General features: G+C 46.2%; 2 protein-coding genes across 2 annotated transcripts; one reads left to right on the forward strand and one right to left on the reverse strand.

Moving 5' to 3' along the window:
• Positions 1-764: 764 nt before the first annotated feature.
• Positions 765-3,627, reverse strand: LOC310701216 (uncharacterized protein). Its single transcript, XM_083491743.1, has 3 exons — positions 3,470-3,627; positions 1,769-1,970; positions 765-1,540 (listed from the first exon to the last, which is right to left on the reverse strand). The coding sequence occupies exons 1-3, from the start codon at positions 3,498-3,500 to the stop codon at positions 1,357-1,359; spliced, it is 417 nt and encodes a 138-aa protein (XP_083347869.1). The 5' UTR covers positions 3,501-3,627; the 3' UTR covers positions 765-1,356.
• Positions 3,628-3,769: 142 nt separating this feature from the next.
• Positions 3,770-16,591, forward strand: AAMP (angio associated migratory cell protein). The gene is made up of 11 exons (XM_083490747.1): positions 3,770-3,978; positions 5,599-5,724; positions 6,422-6,541; positions 7,416-7,555; positions 8,365-8,509; positions 9,432-9,515; positions 10,539-10,654; positions 12,796-12,890; positions 14,057-14,147; positions 15,016-15,170; positions 15,780-16,591. Exons 1-11 carry the CDS (start codon positions 3,849-3,851, stop codon positions 15,853-15,855), a joined length of 1,278 nt encoding a protein of 425 aa, XP_083346873.1. The 5' UTR covers positions 3,770-3,848; the 3' UTR covers positions 15,856-16,591.
• The last annotated feature ends 1,384 nt before the right edge of the window (positions 16,592-17,975 follow it).

The following is a 17,975-nucleotide window of genomic DNA, read 5'->3' on the forward strand; positions in this document are numbered from 1 at the left end:
CATGAGATACAAAAAATACAAACGCCTCTTTTTTAAAAAATGAAATGCACCCAACTATTAATTATGAGAATTAAAACACATGCTCTAAAACCCATGTATGGGGTGGGGGAAGAACACTGAAAAATTATACTTTTAATCTATGTAATTTAATAATACCATAAATGCAGTATCTGGAAAATTAATGGTTTGTGGTACTGACTAGAAACAGCTGTTCCTTTTACTTCATCTCGCAGCTTGCTGGTGTTGCTACACAATCCTAGTCATTAGGGAAGTTATTGAAATCTGTGAGTGGTGTTTGTGCCAACTGTTACATTACAGTGGAACTAACACCACACTTTTATAGGTGTGCAGGACGGCAGAAGGCACTGTGTGTGGAAGAGAAATGGGAACAATATATTTGACTATCAAAAATGTTTACAAACAGCAATTGCTCACTGTAGCAATCTATAATATTACACGATTTAATACGCTAGAAAGGACCGTGTAATGATACTGCCAGTGTTTAGGAAATCAAATATTGTGCTACTCACACACAAGCATTGGGTTTAACATGTCTAATTCTGTTAGACTCATAGAATCATAGAGTTGGAAGGGACCTCAAGGGTCATTTAGTCCAACCCCCTGCAATGCAGGAATCTGAGCTAAAGAATCCATGACAGATTGTTGGATTATAGCCAGTCAGTTCATCACATGATCAAAACTATACAAGAAAATAAACCTGCTTGGGTTCTCCATAAGCATCTACAATGAATCAGACTTCACACTTTCAATTTCAAGGATTTAGTGGGTCATTTTTATGCCAATTTGGCAAGGTGTGGATGGTGAGACCTGGTCTCCCCTCTGGCCAATATTTTTTGTAAAAAAAATGATGAGAACACAGTTTTAATCCTAAATATGCTGCTGATCTAGAAAGTACAAGAAGATGGGCTTAATGGGTCCTCGCTGCCAAACATTCCTTACATAACTATTGTCCCTGCGCTTATAATTCCAACCCCCCCCCTAAATATTACTCAGACCCAAAAGAAGATAATCTTTTAACCCAAGATACCTACAACATGATGTCAAGCCAGACTGCAGTCCTGTTTTCCTAGGACACATCTAATGTTGGTGATGGTAGGAAATTCATTGATAACCTCTGCATAACCCCACACAAAGGCATCATGAGAAATCAGCTGACTATATTTCATTCAGCGCTGTATGGTGCCTCATGCAGATTCAAAGAATGCACCGGGATAACTGCTGGTGGCAGAAGCCAATACCTGCAAGGTACTCCAATATACCAAAGTACTCTGGTACAGAGATAGAGCATCTTAAAAATGGCAACGACTGAGAGTTCTAGCCACTTTCATCCCAGGGCTAGGACTTCGTTTGAGCAAGTCCCTCTGTTTCTCGCAATGCTGTCCTGTATCGCTCTCTTTCATACTCTCCCTCATTGGATGCCCTCATCTTCTGGCGGACTTTCAGCTGCTTCAGACGGTTTTTGTCCACTTCTCGCTTAGTGAGGAGGAAAAGGATGATGCCAGAAGGGAAACCAATGGCCCTGGAGAGAGGCAAAGAATACATAAGCCACAACTTGTTCCCAGGAAGATTTTGCTTGGGGCTGTTCAGTCTCACACCACAGCCTGATATCCTTCCACTCCCATACTCAGCCCATATATTCAAGGGTTCCTTGGCATTTGCATCAAACTGAGTTGCCTGGCATTGTAGGCTGCAAGATTAACAGCTAACCTGGGGAGATCATAAAACAAACTGATGAAATGATGCTCACCAAGCAATGCCAACTGCCTTCATGGGGTTCTTGCCCTTCTTCCCTGTGGGAATATATTCCACATGTTCATAGGTCTTTCCACCAGACTGTGGTTTTGTCTGTAATTCTTCCAAAGCCCTGCAGCTCCTGTGGAAGGATCGGGTAGGAGTTCTGAAAGGCACACCTAAGCCTACAGCTTGGTTCACAGTGGCAGAAAAGAGGCCTGCAAAGGAGACACACTATAGTGAAATTGTACTTTTAAACATTTCATCTAGATTTATCCACCAATGCTATGTCCTAAACTCACTGAGTAACGTTGACCCTTTTAGTTTATGTACATGAAAATGTGCCTAGTGGTCTGATCCTATGCATGTGTGCTCCTAGGTGGGCCTCAGCAAAGTTCCCAAGCAAGAATGCACTGCAGACTAAGCTGTCTTAAGAGGTCATTCATAGTGTGCTTGTGAGCATATTGCAAAGTGTCTTTTAATGTGCCTGATCCTTGGGACAATTCTGGTATAACGAATCCTGGCAGGAGACTAAAATGCCAGTCAGATGCCGAAAATTAACAGGGCTTCTGTGCTTTGAACAAATTCCATGGAAGGATACTTTGGCAGGCATGGCTGTCCTCTTCTTCACAGAGCTGCTGAAGTGCAAAGGAGCTCTATTAAAATAAAAACAAGGCTCTGGGGATTGGAGGTGTCTGTGCCCTCACCTACCTGGCCGTGATTTACAAAGTGCTCCTCCATGGGCTGTTGTTGCAGCATTGCACAACAAACAGAGCATTTTTAAACCTGCTTTTTTTGCACGCATCTGGTAGATTAAAAAAAAAAACCTTGTATTAAAAAATCAATCAATCAATCATTGGTCATTTTGCCCACTTTGAAACTTTCCTGAAAAGTTGTTTTTGGTGGAAAGCTTGTTAGGCTATCCCACAGACAATTTTCTTAAGGTGTGTGTGGATGGCTAAATAAATTCCTGCATGCATGCATGCCTACCGTGGACCTCCGGTTTCCAAAACTCATGGAGGACAGGGAAATACTAATTGAGAGGAGGGTCAACCACATAAAGTGTGAATATATTCCACCAAGAGCCACCCACTAGTGTGGACAGGAAAAAAGGCATAAAATTGAAAGTGCTAGTGTGTGGATAACACACACAAAAAATCGTCCCCGTTATGTATCAGTGCCCTAGTGTGTGTACAGCCAAAGTATACTTTCCCCATTACTCCTTTGCTTCCGTTTATCTCACCTAACGGTGGGAAACAACACATATTTTTATTTACAAATGTTCATTGTTTTATCCCCCATATTTTAGAACGGAATCCTCCAGCCTGGGAAGCTTTTCTTTCTGACTCTCCTGTGCCGGGCGGGGGCTTTGCTGCCCTGCATTGTTTTGCTTGCCAGTTGATAGGCGGCATTTATGCAGCGGGTTTCGTCTGTCACTCGCCGCTGTTTTGGGGGGGGGGGAGTTGGACCAAAAAGTGACATTTCAACCAAATACTGTGGTGTAGAGCCTTGGGCCCTGGCTGGGAATCTCAGCACAGCCACAGAGCTCTCTAGGCGACACCTCTTCCTCTCCTAACCAGCCCCAGCAGCAGCAGCTGCTCCTCCTCCTCCGCCTAATTCACCAGCCGACCCTCTCGCTGTTTCCTCCCCGATGCCGCACCCCGCTTCCTCCCCACCAAGGTCGCATTGCACGGGCAGCCGCGCCTCCCCTCCCTACCCTGCATTCGAACCCTGCAAGCGGCCGCCATCTCGGGGAAAAGTTCTCTCCCGCTTCCTCCCGTTGTGCGCCAGGTACTGGCAAGGTCGAGCAGAAGGAAGCGAACCCGGCACTACAACTCCCATGACTCCCTTTCGCAACGGCGAGAGGTCACATGGGCAACGAAGGCTCTCCTTCGGGGAGGAGGATAAGGCGGCCCTCTGGCTCGGAACGCGGAGCTGGCGAATGAGGGAGTCCGCGCTGATGACCTCCCCTCCGATTCGCTTCGCTGATTGGTGGCGGAGACGTTGACCCCGCCCTCCTCGACGGGAGGGAGAGAGGGAGGAGAAGGAGATCGGCGTAGGCGCGTGCGGGTTGCTGGTAGGCTGAAGTCGTCAGCATGGCGGAACCCGCAGACGGGGCAGGTTTGGAGGCGGCCTCGGAGGGGCTCTTGCTGATGGCAGCCGGCGATGAGGAGGGGGCCGCGGAGGAGATCGTGGAGGTGGTGGACCTTGAGGCGCCTGGACCCGGTAAAGAGGCGAGGGACTGGGCGGCTGGGACGGGGACTTGGGATCGAGGTCCTTTTCCAGGGACTTTTGCAACGGAAAACGTGACCACCCTGAAAAGTAGTAAGAGGGCTGACCGGTTAGGTGTCATCACCCCCATCCTCATTATCGCCATTCAGTCTGTCAGATTTATTTGTTAGGAGACTTTGGTCATCACTAAACTACAGCCTAGCTGAGCGAAACATTTTAACATAAATGACCCCCTAGCACGTTGGACCTCGTTTTGTGCAATAAATCATTGATTCATCCGTTGGGTGCCTAGAGCAACCCTAGAAACCTTATATGTCTTATACTATATTTACGCCTGTCAAGTAGTAAATAGCACGCTTTCTCCCTAATGTTAAAAAAAAGAGGAAACTGGCCCTTGAATTTTTTTCACAACCCATCCCTAGGGGAATTATACAGGAAACAGTATAACACACTGTGAACAATCTTTTGGTCACAGATGCACATACATTTACCGATATTCTGGTGTTCACCAACATCTTTGTTATTTATACACCCAGAGACAGGATGGATTTAGAGCTGGCCGCTTGGAGGTGCTCTAGCTCAAGAATATTACAAAGACAGGTCCCTACCCCAAGAGGCTTACAATCTAGAATGGACACAGTGAAACAACAGGGAAAGGGGGAAATGGAGTCATGGGAAATATATGTGATTATTTCAATTGCATGCTATTTGGCTTTGGGAACAATTCTGTGTGTAAGAAGCTGCCATAAAGTAAGCTGATGTAAATTAAGCCAGTGTAAAGTTACACTAGGTCCAAACATCATGGGGCATTGGGGGGGGGGCTGCTTTCTGCTTAAGCTTGGTAGAGAGAAAACAAGCATTTCAAGTAGTGTTTTAAGCTGGGTTGCTAGGTCACATGATTGAGCTGAATGGGCTTAGGGTGCAGTCCAAATTCTGCCGCCTCATCACACCTTTTGAGGGACTTATATTGGCCTTAGCTCTCGTGACTGAGCCAGAATGAGCAAGGTACACTGGCTTATCTTTGGCTGAGCTAGGGTTGGCTCTAAGGTGACCCACTGCTTCCTATGTTGCTCATCCTGGTGGGTTTTGCCATAGGATTGCTGCCTTGGTTTTAAAAAAGGTATAGGTACAAAGTAGATGATGGAGTATCAGACACAGGGGAAATGGGAGAAGGGGAGCTGTTTGGAGGCAATGAATAACAGAACAGAGGAGAGAGAGGGAGGATGGGGTCCATAATTATCAAAACCGATGTCTCATGTAGGTATTATGCATTACAATCTATAATTTGACATAGGAATATAATTGAGGGGCTCAGGTTCTAGTGACAGCAGCATTTCAGACCACATGGAGTGGAAGGGGCTCAGGAGATTAGGGTTGGTGATTTCTACAACTTGTCTGAATCCTTTGCGACTATGACTTACTGGCACTTAGCTGTGGACTGATGTTGGCAGTTTACCACACAAGGTTCATTCTTCTCCTCTAAACAGGATGGTGAGCGCACACAGAGATGCCGCAGTTTAGCACACCTGCTTTTACTTATTATGCTGGGTTGGTGGGGGGAACCGTCATGCTGACTGGCTTTGTCAAATAGCATTGCTTTGTTTGCTTCTGCAGATGATCTGGCTGATGAAATGGAAGATGTGGATTTAGATGAAGAGGAGGCTGCTTGGGAGGATGTTGAGGCAGAGGAAGGCATGGAGGCCCAAGATGACAGTGAGGTCACGTTCTCCAAACACACGGGTAAGCTGGTAGAGGAATGAGAGTAGGCATCTCATTCATTATCTAGTGCCCCAGGTTTGGGCCTACCTATTCTGTGCCTAATTTGTGGCCTGGCAAGATTACTTTATTATTATTTGCAAAAGAAACCTGGTTGATAAAGGATTTAACTAGCTCTTTGTCAGTGGCTAGCAAGGTATGCCATTGGTGGGTTGCTGATGCAAGGTCACACTAGCCGGTGAGCCTGCTTTCTACTTTAAGTCCCAGCCCTGCTAATTTAAAGCCAGGGGTGGTGATGAGAATCATCTCTGCTGGTATTTTCTAAGATGGTGCTCTTCCATGTTTTTCTTTTACCTTAAAAGGGCCAGGTGCCCTTGAGCAAGGAATGGAGGGGAAGCACCTGTGCATTCTCTATAGTGCTGCGCTGTTGTGGCTACAAGATGGTGCTGTTTCAGCTGAGAGTGTGCTTCACTTTCACTCTTCTTTCCTCAATGTTTTGCTGGGAGAGAGCAACACAGTTATGCCCCAGTCAAGGATGGGGAAATTGTGTCCCTCCAGATATTGTTGGATTCCCAGCTCCCAGCCAGCATGGAGGGTGGCAGGTTTTGCATCTCTGATCCTTTCGGTTCCTCTTGTTTGGATGCCCACAATAAGACTGTGAGTGTGTGAGAGAGGTATGTCTGGCTTCTGTCGCTAACATTGTTCTGTTTGTTCTCCCTAGCATCTGTTTTCTGCGTCAGTCTTGACCCCAAGACCAACACGCTGGCAGTGACAGGCGGTGAAGATGACAAGGCTTTTGTATGGCGCCTCAGTGATGGTGAGCTCCTCTTTGAATGCTCAGGTGAGGCTCTTCTGAGTAATACCTTGCAACTCTCATGCCAATATTTGAATTGCTTTGTGTTGCTGGGGTCAGCATAAAACAGTTTTAACAACAAATACTTCCCTCTATCTTGGATAGCCCTGGGGATAAAGTAATCCATATCTAAAAATCTATATATAGGAAACTCTTCAGCTGGTTATTTGAATAGGAAGGTGTAGCAATGGAAAACTTCTATATTTTTGAGGTGACTGAATATCTCCCCCTTTTACTTCTGGCATTGAAAGGACTGCCTGCAGATTGCCATATGTGGATAACTCCACATTAAGGGTATACTCTATAATGGCCCGGCTCTACTGAAGAAATAATAATTCCAACAGGGCTGGGGCACCTGTGGGCTTTGAATGTTGTTGGACTACAACACTCATCATTGTTGACCATTAGCAATGGTGGCTGGGGCCTGAAAGAGATATATATAGCCTGCCTGCACCATAATGATTTTCAGGACTGTTCATTGTGTTGAGGCAGGATGTGGGTGATATTATTGAGCTCCCTGGAGGAACAGCAGGACACTAATACTTCCACTGTTGCAAACACAAAGTATATGGTGCTTTACAGTGTCCAGAGCACTCTCTCTGCATTATCTTTCACAACAACAGACCTGTAAGGTAGATTAGTATTATCACCCTGACGTTGCAGGGAGTGGGTTGAGGCTGTGAGAGAACGATGTAGAGAAAGATGGTGGCTTTCCTGCAAGGCCACGAAGTGCGTTCATGGCAAAGGAGAGATATCAGACACTTCCTGGTATGCTATCTTGCTTATCTTGGAGGACTCTCCATTGAACTTAATGGGATTGATTTCAGAATATGCATGTTCTTGTTCTTTTCATTATTCCCAGGACACAAAGATTCCGTCACTTGTGCTGGTTTCAGCCATGATTCCACATTCGTGGCCACGGGGGACATGAGTGGACTGATAAAAGTTTGGCGGGTGGATGCCAAAGAGGAGATCTGGTCTTTCGAAGCGGGCGACTTGGAGGTGAGAAATGGGGCCTAAAGTTTCACCATGAGAAGATTTCCCAGGGGAAAGCATGGCCACTGTCTTGATTCTAGGGAGAAAACTGTGAGATGATTCAGATAAATTATTTCCTCTGACAGAAATGCATTGCTTTATAGGCCTGACATTTGGAATAGTCCATTTGGAACAGTTTCTAATTTTGTTGGGTGCAAAAATGTAATATGGAACAAACTGATGCTTTCTGTGCAAGCTACAGTGTTACGATTGCTACAACAAGGCTGTCAGTTTCACTCATTCCGTGTTCTTTGCCACTCTGCCGTAGTCATACAAAGGCTCACAAAACCACATGGCAACGTCATAGCGTGCCAATTGTACAACCTATATGTTAGGTTGCAGTCGTAAGCAAGGCGTACTGGTGAGATGGTGTGCTGTGGCGGCTAAAGAGTGGGAGCTAGGAGGCTGGAAGTCTCCAGCTGAAATCTCGCCTCGGCTGCAGATTTGCTAGGTAATGTTAGGCAAGCTCCCATCTCAGCCTTGGCCCCTTCTCCATCTCTCCTGTTGGCATTGTATGGGGACCTCTCTTAAAGTGTGGTTGCACGGAATACTGAGAAGAGCATATGGGAAGCTATTTTCACCATCTCAAGTGTTATATAAATGCTATACATTAAACGTTTGGGGTACATATTTAAAAGTTGGCTGTTGGATAACTTTTGCACAGTGAGAAAGAATTTGTTGGTCATGTGCAAAGCAGCAGGCTCCTTTCTGGTATTGCTTAGTTCCCAGCTTTCTCCTAGTTTAGCTTAGCTTTCTCTTTCTCTTCTTGACCCCAGTGGATGGAGTGGCACCCTCAGTCCCATGTCCTTCTGGCTGGCACTGCTGATGGCAACTCCTGGATGTGGAAGATACCTAGTGGAGAGTGCAAGACCTTCCAAGGCCCATCCTGTCCAGCTACGTGTGGTCATGTCCTTCCTGATGGTGAGGAGCAGGGCTTGTGATGTGGGGATGAGCTTGTAGAATTGTTATAGGCGTGGCACTGTCCAATGGCAGAAGATGTCGGCTTGGTTCACCCATGATGCTAAAGCATGGTTTGTTTGTTTGTTATATTTATACCCCACCTTTCCTCCAAGGAGCTCAAGGTGGTCTACACAGTTCTCCCCTTCTTCATTTAATCCACACAACCCTGTGAGGTAGGTTAGGCTAAGAGACAGTGACTGGCCCAGTGTCACCCAGTGAGCTTTATGGCTCAGTAGGGGATGTAAACTCTGGTCTCTTGGGTCCTAGTCCAACACTCTAATCCCTGCACCACACTGGCTTATTGGTTGGTTGAATCTTTGAACCCAGCCAACAGAGCAACCATGGTTTGTGTTTTGGCAACTTATGACTCCTGGCCGTTTTAACTATGATTTTGTGTTACGCCTGAACCCAGCAGCATTGCTTAATCAGTTTTTCGGCCACTCCATCCCAGATACTGGCCAAGTTACAGAGGCAGAAGGCAAGGCTAGGTGGAAAACAAGCCAAGCTTTGGAGGAACAAGCTATGGCTTGTTTGCTGGATTATAAGGCAACTCCTGGGGTTTTTTTTTGAGAGTGGGGGTGGAATGGTTAAAACAAACCATAGCTTAGTGTCATGTGTGACTGTAGCTGCTGTGAAATTTGCCTCTTCCAAGCACATCCTCTGTTCCTTTATGCACAGAGGCAGCCTTCCTAGTGACCTCCATAAATTTTGAACCTTGACCAGCATGGCCTATGGCCAGCAAGGAAAGAAGCTGTAGTCTAAAACATTTGAAGGGGAAGGCTGTAATAGCAAGGGATCGTGTTACAGTTGGGGTTGACTCTTGGGCTTCCTTGGGATCTCCCTGAATATGACAGAGTGACTAACACAAAGACACTTAATGCAGGGAGGAGAGCTGTGGTCGGTTACGAAGATGGGACCGTGCGCATCTGGGATCTGAAGCAGGGCAGCTCGCTGCACGTCCTCAAAGGTACCAAAGGTTCTGTTTGGTTGCCTGTTTCCATTTATTTGCTGTCAGGAAGCTGGAGCAAGGGGAGGTGTTGCTCAGAAACCTCTTTCAGAGTACTAGCTTTGCACGGGAACTGTAAAGGCAGGAAAGAACCTGAGGAGGGGGAGGAATATGGATGGCTTTCAAGAAACATGGAATCCCAAGGCCTAAACAAAAGCAATAAAACCCTGCTTTCATTGTGCAGCCTCTGCCGGATTTCCTCTCATTGTACCTTGACATATTGGCATCCTCTGCTTGGGGGATGTAATGATGGTCGCCGACTTAGTTGCCTTTGAACGGGAATAAGACGAATACATGGAGGATAGGGCTATAGCTCTTAGTCACGATTGCCGCATGCATTGGATGCAGTATGCCTCTGAACACCAGTTACTGGGGAATAGTATTGGGAGAGGCCGTTGTGTTGTCCTTGTGAGCTTAACCAGGACAAAGGTCATTTTTTGGGGGGGGTTCCTGTGATTATGCCTGCTTTTTCCTGCCTCCTTGTGGGCTTCCCAGAGGCATCTGGTTGGTCACTGTGGAAACTGGATGTTGGAGGCCTTTGGTCTGATCCAGCAGGAATCTACTTGCCTTTCTATGAGAATCAGTTAAACTACAACAAAGACTGAGATGGATTGCTTTGAAAAGTATCAGCAGCCCTTCATCAGTCACTGGGTTGGGGCAGAGGAGAGAGGTGTGTTGGTCAACCTTGTGAAATTGCATCACCCAAGGGCCACTGAGCCACTTCTGCTCGCAGATAACAGGGTGTTATTATGAGTCAAGGCAAAGGCCACAAGCCTCTCTAATGGTTTTCATGTTCTTATGTGAAGTCATAGTCTTTTTGTTATTTTCTCTTGTGGCTGTAATGTGCTTCAGAATTGGCAAATCAAAAAATAAAAATGGTGAGCCAAGACACAAGCAACTATTTAGGGCAATGAAGGAGGTGGAAGGTCTTAGCACACACCTAGGCACCCTTTGATGTGTGATCTTTGCTCTCACCATTTCTAGGTCAGGACGGGCACCAGGGCCCATTGACATGCGTGGCCAGCAATAAGGATGGCAGCCTAGTCCTGACAGGCTCTGTTGACTGCCATGCCAAGCTAGTGAGCTCTGCAACAGGCAAGGTGGGTGCCTTCTTCCCCTCCATGCTGGAATGAATATACATGGGAACTTCCTTAGCCCACAGGGTGTGAGAGTGGGAAACTGTGTTTGTTGCAGCACAATCTTGTATTGCCCATTTGGATAGAAGTTGCATTTTTATTCCACCCTTCTTCCAAGGAGCTCAGGAGTTCTGTCCTCTTCCTTCTTTCACCGTCACAACAACCCTGCAAAGTAGGTTGGGTGGAAAGTGACCTGGGTCTCCCTGCTCCTAGTCCAGATTTTACACCAGGGTGGATAAAAATCAATGATTTTTAAAAATTTAAATTGGATGTTTTTGATTTTAATCAATTTTTAAAATTTAAATTGGATTTTAAAAATAAAATGCTTTTGGAGGAAAACATCTTTCTAAAGATAGTTTTCTATTTAAGTTACATTATAGTCCAAAGGCCATCAGCAAATAAGTATTTGTTTTAAGTTTTTCATGTGTGTTGAAACTCAAAGTTGTTTTTTTTAAGTTTAACCACATCAGTTAACAAACATGGATACATATACTATAATGTTATTGTTTAGTTAAATCAATTGTTTAAATTGTTGTTAAGGAAATGATCATTTTTTCCCTTCCAATAAAGTACAGCAGAAAAGTTGTCCATATATAAACAGTTAACTTATTAAACCTCACAATAATTTCATAATTATCTGTCTATGTCAGGCATAGGCAAACTCCGGCCCTCCAGATGTTTGGGACTACAATTCCCATCATCCCTAGCTAACAGGACCAGTGGTCAGGGATGAGCCTGGTCTATGTATTTCTGATAGTATAACCAAATCAGTAATTTTTGATATAACTGTAAAAACTACTCTGAAAATTTATTATCCCAAAAATGAAACCTTCATCTCATTGTAAATGTTAAGATTATACCAGCAGGAATGCCTTTCTGTAAAAAGAAGAAGATTTAAACCAAGTCTTACTGACTAGTGATTTAAATCGTGATTTAAATTGATTTGATTTAAATCAAATCCAGCCTCTTAACTTTTCTAGTATCAGAGAGTTAAACTACTGTACGCAGTAACCCCTGCAAACAGGGAGCTTTCTTCTACCATGCCTTGTGCATCTGGCTCTCTTTCATGTCTTGTGTTATCTGTGCATACATCTGTGGGGCAGTTGTAGCTCTTGTAGGGGATGGTCAGGGTTTTGCAGTGTCACTCTGCCACCGCTGCCACCACACGGAGAGGGGAGCCAGGCTCTGGTGAGCGAGATGGGCCTGTGACTTCCTCTGAAGCCAAGCTAAAATTGAAGGGAGTGAGGTCCAGGATTTGTTGCCACTCTCTATCTGCTCTGCATCTCCAGCTTGGAGCAGGAAGAAAGAGGTGGATACACATCACCTTGCCTCCACACCTAACAGGCATCCCAAGCTCAGAATGCCTTTACCCTCTCTTCTTCGCCTCTGAAGGTTGGCGGGGCATTTTCACTTTTCCCTCACCAGCTCTAAGCAGAGGTGTTGGGTTCTTCCTCCATTTCAGGAACATTGTGTGATGTTGGGGACATTGGAACAACCACCACCACCACCACCACCACACAAAAACAGCAGCAGCAACAACAATTCTTATTATTTATTATTCTGGTTGGCCAGTGAGGATGCTGTGGTGATGGCTAGTTTTCCAGGTGTCTCCTGTGGTGTTCTGAGCTAAGTTTGTAGACTCTTTAGATTTTGTTGGATCTTGCCCATGAGTAGTGTATATCAGGGATGTCCAACAGGTCGATCGGGATTGATTGGTCGATCCCCGGGAGGTTGCAGTCGATCATTGTCAATTGTGGGCTCATTTGCCTTTGCCTAAGAGCACCTGGCCTCACCCCCTCTCCCCTGCTTGGATTTTTTTTCCTGATGTCTGTAACAAAAGACGGAGTTTTTGCTGTGAGGCGAAATGCGTTCACAGTGCTGTTTTGTTTTGCTTCCCCTTAAAAGTCCCCCCCAAATGGAACCCCAACAAAATGGGTATAAAATGGGGTATTTCCCACCTCTTAAAAAAGGTCAACAACTTTTACCTCAACCCCTAAGAAGGGGGGGGTAGATCACTGTCAGATTTTAATTCTGAAAGTAGATTGCAGTCCCTTGGGAGTTGGCATCCCTTCATTATCTTATCATTGGCTGTTTCTTTCCTGCAGGTTGTGTCTGTTTTCAAGGAGGAGGCCATTGTCCCCAAGTCTTCTGCTGAGGAGGCTGAATCCAACTCAGTTGAATCTCTGGGCTTCTGCAATGTGTGAGTGTTTCCTTCTGGGTTGTGGGAACTGCCCGGAACTGATTGTTGAAATAAGTGAAACGTTTCCATCAGGAATGAGGAACTTGCAACCCTGCTGGATTTTTGTTCCCACAAGTCCCAGCCAGTGGTCAGGAGTGATAAGTGTTGTAGTCCAACAATGTCTTGAGGACCACAAGTTCCCCATCCCTGGTTTGCATGAACAGAATGGAAGGGGACAACTGCCTGCAACATAATGTAGAGCAGCCTTTGCTAACTCAGTGCCCTACAGATGTTATGGACTATTATAATCAGTCCAACCACTATGATAGTGCTTGTTGAGGCTTATGGGAGTTGCAGTTCAAAGTACCTGGAGGGCACCAGGTTGGCAAAGTCTGATCTAGCATAAGATCAATATGGGCTAGAGACCACTGCATCATGAAATCTTAATTGTTTATTTTACATGACATTTTCTTCACCCACCCTTTGAATACATACGCATCCTTTGGGACTGCTTACAACAATTAAACAGCAATAGCACGAAACCGCTATACTGTGTCAAGTAAAATTACGTTGGGAAAGAGGCAGACTATTTCGAAAACAAACTTCAGATGCAAGCATCTTCCCAAGAGGGCAAAGGCCTGCCCAGGGTAGTTGGGATGGTTGAGTCTTTGCAAGCCTACTGGCTTCTGAGATTTCACCAGGCATTGCCCACATGCTTTCAAGACTATCCTCTGCCAGAAGGACTGAAAAAAATAACGGAGATTTGTTTTTAAAAATTAAACGGGGTTCAGAGGGAGGCTGCTCAGGATCAGTTTCTACCCTCATGCACTACAATTACAGGATACACACAATTCTTGAGAATATTTGTGAGCATTTCTGCCAAAGTCATGCGCTATTGCATGGAACCCATTTCAGGGGAAAGCTATCCCCAAATTCTGAGAAGACTCTGCCTTCACAGGCAGCTCCTGCATTTCTCCTTTTCTGAAGGAACAAGAGCCAGCCTGGTGACTCCTGAATGACTGCCCTTCCTGCAAGGAGGCTTGGATTCCACTGGGAGGAGATCACACACTGTTTTTTGTTGGATGGGCTTATTTATTTATTAAAGTGCATTCCCACAAAAAGTTGCACCCAGAAGCCTCCCATTTTTTTAAAAAAGCTCCTCTTTCTCTGGCTTTGTTGTCATGCAGGATGCCGCTGGCTGCTGTTGGCTACTTGGACGGGACTTTGGCCATTTATGACATCGCCACACAGACCCTGAGACACAACTGCCAGCATGAGGTAGTGAAGAAGACCCTTCTGGGAATTGCTGGGGGTTTTGGGAAGAGCTGCTGTTGGCAGGAGGAAGCAGTTCAATCCAGGAGGAATGCAGCAATAGCCAAGTGCAGCTGTTCACAGAAGTCCTGGGTCCTGGCCTCTGCCTTGCAGCCCTGCTGCTGACAGGAGCTTCAGACAGGTCCCTAGTGGCCCTGCACATGTTGTTGGGACCGCAACTCCCATCATCCCCAGGCAACATCACCAGTGGTCGGGGATGATGGGTGTTGGAGTCCAACAACATCTTGAGGGCCACAGGCTCCCTTTCTTTGCTGCAGCAGGAAATTTTCCTGAGCTAAATCCCCTACATGCAAACAGCACCCAAAAACCCTCTTATGGGCGAACACATAATGGAGGGAAGGTTCATATTTTCTAAGCTCTCCTTTAATTCATTCTCTTCTCCTGGGTGAGCGGTCTTCTTTCCTGGGAAGCTTACTCTGCTGAGACTGGTTGATTGCCACATGCGTTGAGTTTGTAGTCCAGGCTTGGCGTCCAACCACCTCTGATTTAGGTAGTCAGTAGAGTTTGTTTCATTCAACATTTCAGGGTGGGAAGACCTTAGGTGGGCGAGGGACCTTTCTTCTTCTTCTTCTTCTTCTTAATAGACCTATACCTGGAGGTCTCAGGGTGGTTCACAGAACAAAATCAAAATACAAAACCACCAAATACATAATCGAAATAAAAACTACAACCCAATAACACCCCCCCCCCAAAGAAAACCCCACATTTTAAAAGGGCATAGGATGTCAGTCAAATCAACAAAAGGCCTGGTTAAAAATGCTAAGCGGGTGGGAATGCTGGTGACTAATAGGCCCCTTTCCTTCTGTATTTTCAGTCGGGGATTGTACAGCTCCTGTGGGAAGAGAGTTCCCCTGTGGTCTACACCTGCACCCTGGGTGGGGCCGTGTGCCTCTGGGATGCTCGCTCAGGCAAGCTGATCAGCGAGTATCGGGGCCACTCAGCAGAAATCCTGGACTTTGCTTTGAACAAGTGAGTTCCTGGAGCAAGAACCCTTTGGGGAGGTGCTGGGTGGAGGGGTACAGAGGGAAGCACAGAAAGCAAGCATTGGAAGTCAAGGCTATACGGAACAGTATACATTAAGCTATGGCTTGTTTTTGTGTGGGTGTGAGTAAGGTTCCTGGGGAAGGAAATATATCCTGTCTTCTTAAGGCTCTTTTCGTCCCAGCTCCCTTCAGAGTTGTCCTTTTCATTTGGAGGGAGGGCTCCACCTGTGGTTCTTGCAGAGAGCTGTGCATGTACACTAAAATGGAAATATGTGGTTTGGCACAGAGAAGAATGGGCTTGGAAAAAGGGTTCATCCCTAGGTAACCTTGGGCACTTTGGCTTTCCCTGCCTTCCTTTGTTATATGTAAAATGGGACTTGCTGATATCTGCCCCACCCGGGAGTTGTGAAGGCAAGTGAAATAGTGATTCTGGTTGGTTTTTGTTTGCTTGCTGGGGGTTAAGCCTCGCTGAGGTGAACAGGACTTGCTCCTGAGTAAAACCAGGGTAGGCTTGGGCCGTCGAAACTTGCACTGACATTGATTAGTAATCGTTGGGGGTAAACCTTTTTCTCTTCTTGTCGCCTCTTTCTTGCAGAGACGCTTCCATTGTGGTTACCACTTCTGGAGACCACCAGGCCAAGGTCTTCTGTGTGCAGCGCCCTGACCGCTAACAGGGCTCCTCTCGAGCAGTGATTGGCACTGTGAAGAAACAGCCCTGTGTGGATGCAAGTGGCCACACCAGTGGGACTGTGGTGGGGTGGGCAGGGTGGTTATCATCCCGCCTAAGAGGGCATCTAATGTTTTTGGGAAGGGAAAGCTTTGCCACCCTATTCCCCGACTGTCCGAGGGCTAATTTTTTGGAGTTTTGGATGAGAAGCTTTTAATTATTCCCCCTGCCTAGTACTCTGAAGAGCTACAAAGGTGTGCAAACACACTGTGTCTGGTCTGGGGGATAGATCATCTGCATGACTGTGGTGGCAGAGGTGTGCCATGCCTTTTTCTGCATTTTTTCTGGTATGGCTCCCCCTTGTATAACTTGCAAAGGAGTGTGCAAAAACCCTGGTAATCAAAGGCATTGGCTTCCATCCGCTTCTGCATAAGCTGGGACAGGTGGATGGCTTCGCAACCTCTGAAATGACAAGGAAGTATGTCCTCCCACCTCCCCTGTTTGAAACCTTTGCCCTTGGTTTGGGTGAGCAAATTGTGTGGCTTGGCAGGGAGGGATCGGGTTTAGCCAGAGTTCTGACGCTCACACATTGTCTTGGATACATCATCTGGTTGAATAGAACAGCCTGGGAGTTGGGCAGTGGATCTCTCCAGCAACAAATACCCAATTTGTTTGAACGATCCCTCTGGCCGCTTCTATATCAGATGACATCGTGATGCAATAAAAAAGAACAAATGAAATAAGAAAGGCTATCATTTTCGCAAGGACTTCGTTTGGGGACCTATTTGTCCATGGTCAAACAGTGAGTCGGTTGACTGTTGTCTACTCCCAAACCAGTGGTCATTAAATAAAAATAAAAATGTGTGCTTATGTTCCTGAAAAACTGGAAAGAGGGGATGAATGAACACATGGAAGCATCCCTTGTTCCTCCACCAGCCAGTCCCCTGGTCTCAGCAAAGAGAGCTGAGTTGGGGGTTCTGCTGGGAAGTGCTCAGTGGTTCCTTGGCTTACTCTGTAACCTCTACTGCATAACAGATCTGACCCCAGTATCAGCCAGATGCGTTCAAATAGAGCACAACTGTTCTAGACATCTTACTCTTTGAGGTATCGTACGCTGTGGTGACCTTGGTAGGAATTGGGGGCTCCCTCTCTCCCAGGGCTAGCACAGTGTCAGAAGAGGGGGGGGGAGAAGAATGCTCAATCGCACGCTGCGTTTTTGCCAGCTGGTCGTTGAAAGTGCTGCCCTGCGCTGAGGGAGGCGGGAACAGAAAATGTTTGTGAGAGGGGATGCGGTGTCTCTTATGAGAAATGGTAGTAGGAGGAAGTTCATGGGGTGCAGTTTTCGCTTCCTATGCTAACACTACCTGCCCCACAGCCACTAACAGCTCAAGGGGCTTCTTTGAAGTCAGTCTTCGCCAATCATGAGCCTTTGGAAGATTGTCACTAGCATGTTCTCCGCTTCCCAGAGTTGCTGCTCATTTTGTGTGTGTATTGTCTCCATAAAAGTCTTGTTCAGAGGACCTGCTGGAGGGTCCTGTGTAGAAGGTGAATATAGAAAGCTATCTTATACTGCAGCAGACTGTTGATTGATCCAGCTCTGAATTGTCTCTGTAGCTACTGACTAAATAAAGTGCGACTGGAGCTGGAAAGACATGCTAGTATTTAAAACAAAATGTCAAGTATGTATTTAGGATATCCTGGGACAGATGGATTAGCCTGTCCCACCAGTAGGAGGCAATTGGTTTCTAACTTGCGTGCTGTGGAGGTGTCCCTTGTGTTTAGAAGTGGACTGAGAAATAGGTGTGAAATCCTCTTGCGCCTTTGCACTTGTGAAACTGCTTTTGATCCATCAGGCACACCTGATAAGTTAAGAAAAGGAGATGTCGTTTTTGGTTGTTTCTCACTGCAGTCCCAAAGGCCCCCCCTGTTACAGTGGTGGTGGTGGGGACCCTCCAAAATGGTTTGCGGGGGAAGAGGAGGGAAATGGATTCTCCTTTACTTCAGTGGATGTCTTCACCGAATTAAAAGCTAATCTGTGAGCAGAATGGTGGCATGGTTGGATTTCAAAGCATGTGATCTCCATGGGAACTGTCGTTTGTTAAGGGTGCTGGATATGGTAGCTCT

This window comes from Podarcis liolepis, assembly GCF_965112155.1.
Source record: "Podarcis liolepis genome assembly, chromosome: 1".
NCBI classification, from domain to species: domain Eukaryota; kingdom Metazoa; phylum Chordata; class Lepidosauria; order Squamata; family Lacertidae; genus Podarcis; species Podarcis liolepis.